This window comes from Salvia hispanica, chromosome 4 (assembly GCF_029641045.1).
Source record: "Salvia hispanica isolate PSC_SH4W2 chromosome 4, Shi_PSC_v1, whole genome shotgun sequence".
NCBI lineage: Eukaryota > Viridiplantae > Streptophyta > Magnoliopsida > Lamiales > Lamiaceae > Salvia > Salvia hispanica.
This window is the reverse complement of record NC_142695.1, coordinates 2,869,738-2,876,153: the sequence shown is the minus strand read 5'-3', so window position 1 is coordinate 2,876,153 and position 6,416 is coordinate 2,869,738. Positions and strand designations below refer to the sequence as shown.

The 6,416-nt window shown below is 38.3% G+C and overlaps 2 protein-coding genes across 3 annotated transcripts; one reads left to right on the top strand and one right to left on the bottom strand.

The window, feature by feature from the left end:
- Positions 1–1,388, top strand: LOC125193517 (protein NEGATIVE GRAVITROPIC RESPONSE OF ROOTS-like). Of its 2 annotated transcripts, XM_089057412.1 has the most exons (5): positions 7–172; positions 251–326; positions 419–819; positions 900–1,035; positions 1,112–1,388. In XM_089057412.1, the coding sequence occupies exons 1-5, from the start codon at positions 167–169 to the stop codon at positions 1,129–1,131; spliced, it is 639 nt and encodes a 212-aa protein (XP_088913538.1). In that variant the 5' UTR covers positions 7–166; the 3' UTR covers positions 1,132–1,388. The 2 variants fall into 2 exon arrangements, with proteins under 2 accessions (XP_088913537.1, XP_088913538.1); XM_089057411.1 differs by having other exon boundaries at positions 1–326.
- Positions 1,349–5,921, bottom strand: LOC125197076 (uncharacterized). The gene is made up of 6 exons (XM_048095776.2): positions 5,561–5,921; positions 5,215–5,322; positions 4,454–4,615; positions 4,213–4,384; positions 3,374–3,447; positions 1,349–1,773 (listed from the first exon to the last, which is right to left on the bottom strand). The coding sequence occupies exons 1-6, from the start codon at positions 5,837–5,839 to the stop codon at positions 1,693–1,695; spliced, it is 876 nt and encodes a 291-aa protein (XP_047951733.2). The 5' UTR covers positions 5,840–5,921; the 3' UTR covers positions 1,349–1,692.
- Between the last annotated feature and the right edge of the window lie 495 nt (positions 5,922–6,416).

Here is a 6,416-nt window from a genome sequence, read left to right as displayed (position 1 = left end):
CCGTGCAATTACCCGCTCTATTTATACCTTAGAAACCTCATTTCTCATGCTTGTGGGAATTCCATCACCTTTTTTCTCCAATTCCACCATACACATTACACACATTACAAACTCCATCCACACTTTTTTTTGGAGAAAAAAGTCAGATTAATCGTTGCTGCCACAGATGAAGGTAATTAATCTCCAACTCAAGCTAGCAACAGTCACACAATCAATACTAATATACAGTAACATAATCTTCAACATTCAGATCTTTAGCTGGATTCGAAGCAAACGCAATGGAAACGAAGGCAGCAACACGAAGCCCAATCCACAACCAAAATCATGTTTGTTTCTCTCAAATAGTTAATCCGACACCAATAGAGCTAAGAAGAAGATGAATTTGCGTGATTCAATTTCAATTTTGAAATGCATGCAGATGAGAAGAAGATCACCTGCAACGAAGAATTCTCCGATTGGCCGAACACGCTGCTGGCGATCGGCACATTCGGAAACAACGCCGATCCGAAAAATTGCGAGCAAGCAGCTGAGAGTGATGAATCAACACCAGCGATGAATGATGAGGCGGTAGAGCACCTCATAAACTGCCTGCGCGGCGGCGATGGAGGCGGCGATCGGCGTCTGGAGAGGCTGGGCAGCCTCGTGGAGAGAGGCGGAAGAGATATTAAGCCGGATAAGAGAAACAGAGGCATCGGAAAAAGGTCGTTGTCGTTTCTGCTGAAGAAGGCGCTCCTCTGCGGCGGCGGATTCGCCGCGGCGCCTCCGATTATCCGAGATCCGCTTCCAGATCTGAAAATTGATCAATCGACGATGGAGAAGGTGACTGCTCGATTTCTAAATCAAATTCAAATTTAATGCATGAAATGAATGAATGATTTAAGTATTTAAATATGTTGCAGATATTGAGGGCTATGCTGCACAAGAAGATATACCCTCAAAGGCCAACAACTCCAAACAAATGCTTGGATATGGGTGATGAGGAAGAGGAAGACAACACCACTCATGGAAGCAAATGGGATAAAACCGACTCCGAATGTAAGTAGAAATCGATAACGGTTTTTCGTGGGGAGAAACGTGTTACCAACTGTGCGTTCGTTCGATGTTTTTGCAGATATTGTGCTGGAGATTTGACGATCTACGATCGGCACAATTCTTAACTGGATTGGAGTTTGGGCATGTTTTTGCCATGGCTTGCTGTGGCGTCGAGTGTCGACACTCGACGGCATGGCTAAATCGGGTTTTGCCATGGTTGGCACATCACTACACATGTTATGCTTCAAGATTCTTGTTGAGATGTCAAATTGATTGTAGATTGAAGAGCACATATATATGAGTTTTACACACTGTCTTTATTCAGAATGTGTATAAATATTAAATGTTCAAAGTTACTATACTGTTTTACATACACAAGCTGCATAAATGTGACCAAAATCAAGACCCACAACAGCATTATTATGAATATACAGCTAATCTGATAAAGCAAAATAACTCTTCCAGATAGAGGATTCTGGAGATATCAGAGATCAAACCTTCTAGCGTTCTTGTTGAACATACATACATAGTCTCCTTCAATCGAAGAGAAGTTTGAAGGGAGAGGCTGTAGTTGACTATCTGACATTGTAAAATGAAAGACGAAGGAAAAAGGAGGACGAACGGAAGCAGTAAAATTATTTCTACCACCCTTTTAAATGCTCAACGCTTAAGAATTTTATTCAGAAAACCTTGCACAGGACCTCCCATCCCAGCTCCCACTGCTTCGGCCAAATATTTTACCTGCAGATTCGAAGTCAAAAAGCTTCAGATAACGATAATTGGATTGCTATATATGTGTTCTTGCGGAAAGAGAAACAAAGAAGATACGGTAAAAAACCGGAAATTAAAACATGGTATGTACATGCTTTGTAACACATAACTGCAGTAGGGAAAGTAGGCATTTACAAAATTATTCCAATAATTCCAGCCATGTTTTAGAATACAGGTGGGTTTCCAAAACAGTTTCATTATAATTGATGCATTTATTAATACCTGAATTACTAATTAATGGTTATAATGGTTCTGTTATGGATTATCTTATCTTGTCTAGCTATGTGTCTAATGTCTTGCAAAGTGTGGAAATAATTAGAAAAATTATAATTAACTGATAGATCCCAGAACCAATATACTAAGCATGTAGCATTCAATTCTTTGAATCTGCTCCAATCATAACTCTCAAAGGACTTGATAGAAATCAGAGTTATGTAGAATAGGTTCTTAGGCTCTCAAGTCAAAAAGAAAAAATAACTAAAACGGTGGCAAAAGTTTAACTCGAATAAGGAACCGGTCCTCAACCAATGCATCAAGCATGTAGCTATTTGAGATGATCATTGGGATGCTCTAGCTCAATGAGCTGGCTTAATTATAATTCTATATATCTTAAGCCTACATCTTGGAATAAGTATTTGCACCTTCTCGGCTGCATCATGGAATAAGTACTAGCCGAAAGTTAGATCAAATCAAATAATTTAATACAGTACATGGCTAAATCCATTACTATTATTTAAGGAACATATATTATAGCTACTTTCTTTGCCTAAAGATCAATTTCTATCCTCCTCGGCTCCTCCCAACCTAGTTTAAGGGTGTTTATGCATGTATGTTGTTCAGAGCACTTCCTTTCTCCAAAATCAATAAAAAGATTATGCTGCATTTCTAAGCTGGAGTTTTTAATATGTTCAGAAATGGAAATTACAGTATGAATTTCATGTAGAAGCAAATGTTCCTCATCCTAACTTGCTTGAGCTCTTCGGAACTATTATTCCTCACACTTCAAATTAGGTAAACATACAAACGTAATATGCTATACATTCACATAGACATGTTTAGTGAATCTAGATTCAGGGCCCATAAACTATTCAAAACCACAGTAATCTTTTAGGAAGATTTATAGCTCTAATAAGAAGTCGTTTCTATACACACACACATAAGATGCGATGCCTTGTTTTCTTCTTTAAAACAAAATAGAGTAACAAAAAATTTGATAACTAAAAGGTTAGAATATGCACATTTTCAAAGGAGTTTTACTATATATTCATATACATCTCTTCCTCTATCTAAAACAAGCAAAGAAGAGCATATACTACAATAAATTGGAATAATCATACAACATACTGAGCATTGGGTAATGGGCACTAAGGACAGTTATTCTTGAGAGATTGAAACTGTCAGTTGGTTTAGCATTGGAAACCATGTACTCAATCGGTGTCATTTAACGCTGATGTATTTCACAATTTGGGTAGGATTCAAAATCAAGTGAAAAAAGAGAAGGTTCCCAAAGAAATATGCAAAATACATCTTCGCATGTCAAACAACTCTGTTTCCAGAGTATTATGATTACCTCTTCAAGTGACTTTCTCAGGTCAAATGCATCTCTAACTCGGTCATCCAAGAAAGCCCATGTGTCCTGAAAATCTGACAAAAGAAAGCGTGGCAAGTGAACAAGCCATTCGCCGGTGATTAATGTAAACAATACTAGTTAATGCTCTATCCAACAATCTAGCAGGACTAAACAGCTATTTAAAGGATAAATTAATTGCATCACCACCATGATGTAACTACTGTTTCTGACATGAAATCCTGAATGGGAAACACACAGGAAGCTTAAGATAAAATGATGTACGGAAATGAATAACAGTCACACTGTTATAGAGTAGAAAATTAGAGAATCAACTTTTTGAACGTTCTTGCGATGTTAAATACTATTCCCTCCGTCCCAAGATACTTGAGTCGTATTCCTTTTCAGGTCGTCCCAATGTAGTTGAGTCGTTTCCTTTTTGGCAAGAAACTTTGTTCTCTCTCCTACTTTACTCTCTTTCTCTTTTAGACTTTATTCCCTTTCCACTTTAACCTTGAAACATTAATTTCTTAAAATCCCGTGCCCAAAATAAACGTCACAACTACCTTGGGATGGAGGGAGTACTAATTAGATGGACTACAAGAGTACTGATTTGGGAGAGAAAAGTCAGGTCAAGGGGTATTTGATGGGGCAGCAGCAGCCTAAAACTGATACTGTTTGTTTATTATGCTAAAAGAGAATTCTATCAAGAGCTAAGACTACAGAACCCTTCCGCACTGACTTTAGTTGGGGGCTTGAAGCTGATGTGCCCATAATACCAAGGTCATTCTGAGATGGAACTGGACTGTTCGAATAGAAAAATACATAATATGGACTCTAACCTGGGGAATTATCTGTCAGCATGTATAGTTCGGTTGTCGAATATATTCCACCAAGGACTGTGCGCTTCACATACCAATCAGTATCAGTGGCCTCATCACCAGCAGCATGCCAAATTTCATCAACAAGCATTGCCCTTTGCTTGAAGCTTGTAGAGATATTCAAAGGTTGCGCCTAAAATGAGCAAAATTCAGAGAAAGTATATGGTAAACGAATGAATAAGAGACTCACTAAAACAGTTACCTGTATGCCAAGTGCTTGATGCCACTTTGAGATGTAAGGTGCCTGCATCTCTAAGCGAATTCTGACTAGCTTGGCTACACGGTGGCTTGGAATCAAGTTCTTCAAATCCTCTTTTGTGTCAATAATATCAATTAACTTTTGCAGACAATCATCCATGAAATACTGCACAAAACAAATAAGGACATAGGACATTAAGCATGATATGAGGCTGCTTACAAGTGGCACATGAACTGAATTTTGATAATTAGAGAAGCAACAGTATACAGCAAATTAATAGCATACTCCCATCATGGGGAAAAGATGAAATCCCTGTAAACTGGCCGTACAATGGAAATAGCAGACTGTACAGTTCAACTACCATATAATTTAACGAGAAGATTATGCATAGCAATTGTCCAACTTAAAATAAGTCAATCAACATGATGTGAGTAGAACCTGGTTATGATTGACAAACACCATAACTGTTTAGAGCAACCAATTACTTATTTTGAGTGAGGAGTTGCAAACTATTGAAAACACATACACACTCTTTGCTTTCCATATATAAGATTCAATACAAAGTCAAGAAAAGATGAGAAACAATTCAGTTTACCAAGTTCCTAAATCAACAATTCATTCGTTGTCAATCAGTTAATTTGACTCCTTGAGGCAGGAAACATGCTGGAATTAGAAAAGCAAAGGAAATGATAATCAACCATTCTAGTTGGAGGTAATACATGAAAAGCCCCAAAGCAAACGGATGTAAAGATCAAAAGTTATACCTCAACAAGAGCAGCTTCCTTTCTAGGAAAAGATCCTACAATAGAAGGAGAGACACCAACCTCCTTCGCTCCAGCAACCATTGCAGATTCTGTCCATCCTAATCTAACCTGCTCCATAAAATCACACAATATGCGCATACATATGTCAAACAGAGGGAAAATACAATATTAACAAAATTGAGAATAAGTTTTCTGTTTTCCTCCGATTAAATCATCATGCAGCAAATTAACAATGATAATCAATCACCAGGACAATGCACACAAACAAAACCAAAAGCAAATTTGCATATAATACAATTACGCGATATATGAAGAGAGCTAATAAATTTGGAGGGGGAGACCGTACAACGTGGCCGAGCGAGGCCTGAAGAACGCGAGCTTGCCCTTCCTGCCAGTGAGATTTGGGGCTGGCCGTGGCTCTAGGGTTCCGCCGTTGATCTGTTGACGGCGACGAATTGAAAGCAGCGGTGTTATCAGGCGTGTGATTATGAGCGTTATCGGCCGCGCCAGCTGAAAACGCCGCTCGGTGTGCGATTGGGGCTGAGAAAGGAGAAGGAGAGGCTAATCGGAGAGTGCGGCGGCAGATCGCCGCCGGCAACAACCGCCTCGCCGCGGATCGGTACATTGAGTTAGTAGTGGAATTTAGTAATGCCACGTATGCACTGCAATTCAAGTCCGCGGTTACCAAAAAAAGGAAGTGAAGCAATTTTGCATTTGTCACGAATATTAATATATACTACTCCTAATGATCCTATTTTTATGATATTAGTATAATTTGTTAAAGTTAGAATTGAATAATACTCCCTCCCTTCCCTCATAGTTGAGGCGGAACTTTTCAGCACGAAGTTTAAGAAATAAATGTTGAGTGTGTTAAATAAATAGATAAAAAAGTACAAGAAAGAGAAAAAAGGTAGACAGAATAAAGTAAAAAGTGAATAAAGTAGAGATAATAAAGTGAGAGAAAGGAAAAAGTTACTATATATGGAAATGACTCAACTTGAGGGAACTTCCCGAAATGAAAAAATGACTCGACTATAAAGGAATGAGGGAGTAGACGACTAAGTATATGCCTTCGTTTATTTAATCTTGAAAATTCTAAATAAGGTTATATTTAAGCATTTGAGTCGAATTGAGAGTTTGGAAAAAAGTCTTATTTCATGGCTTCATATATAGAGTACAAGTTGGTGCTTGAACCCTTATCC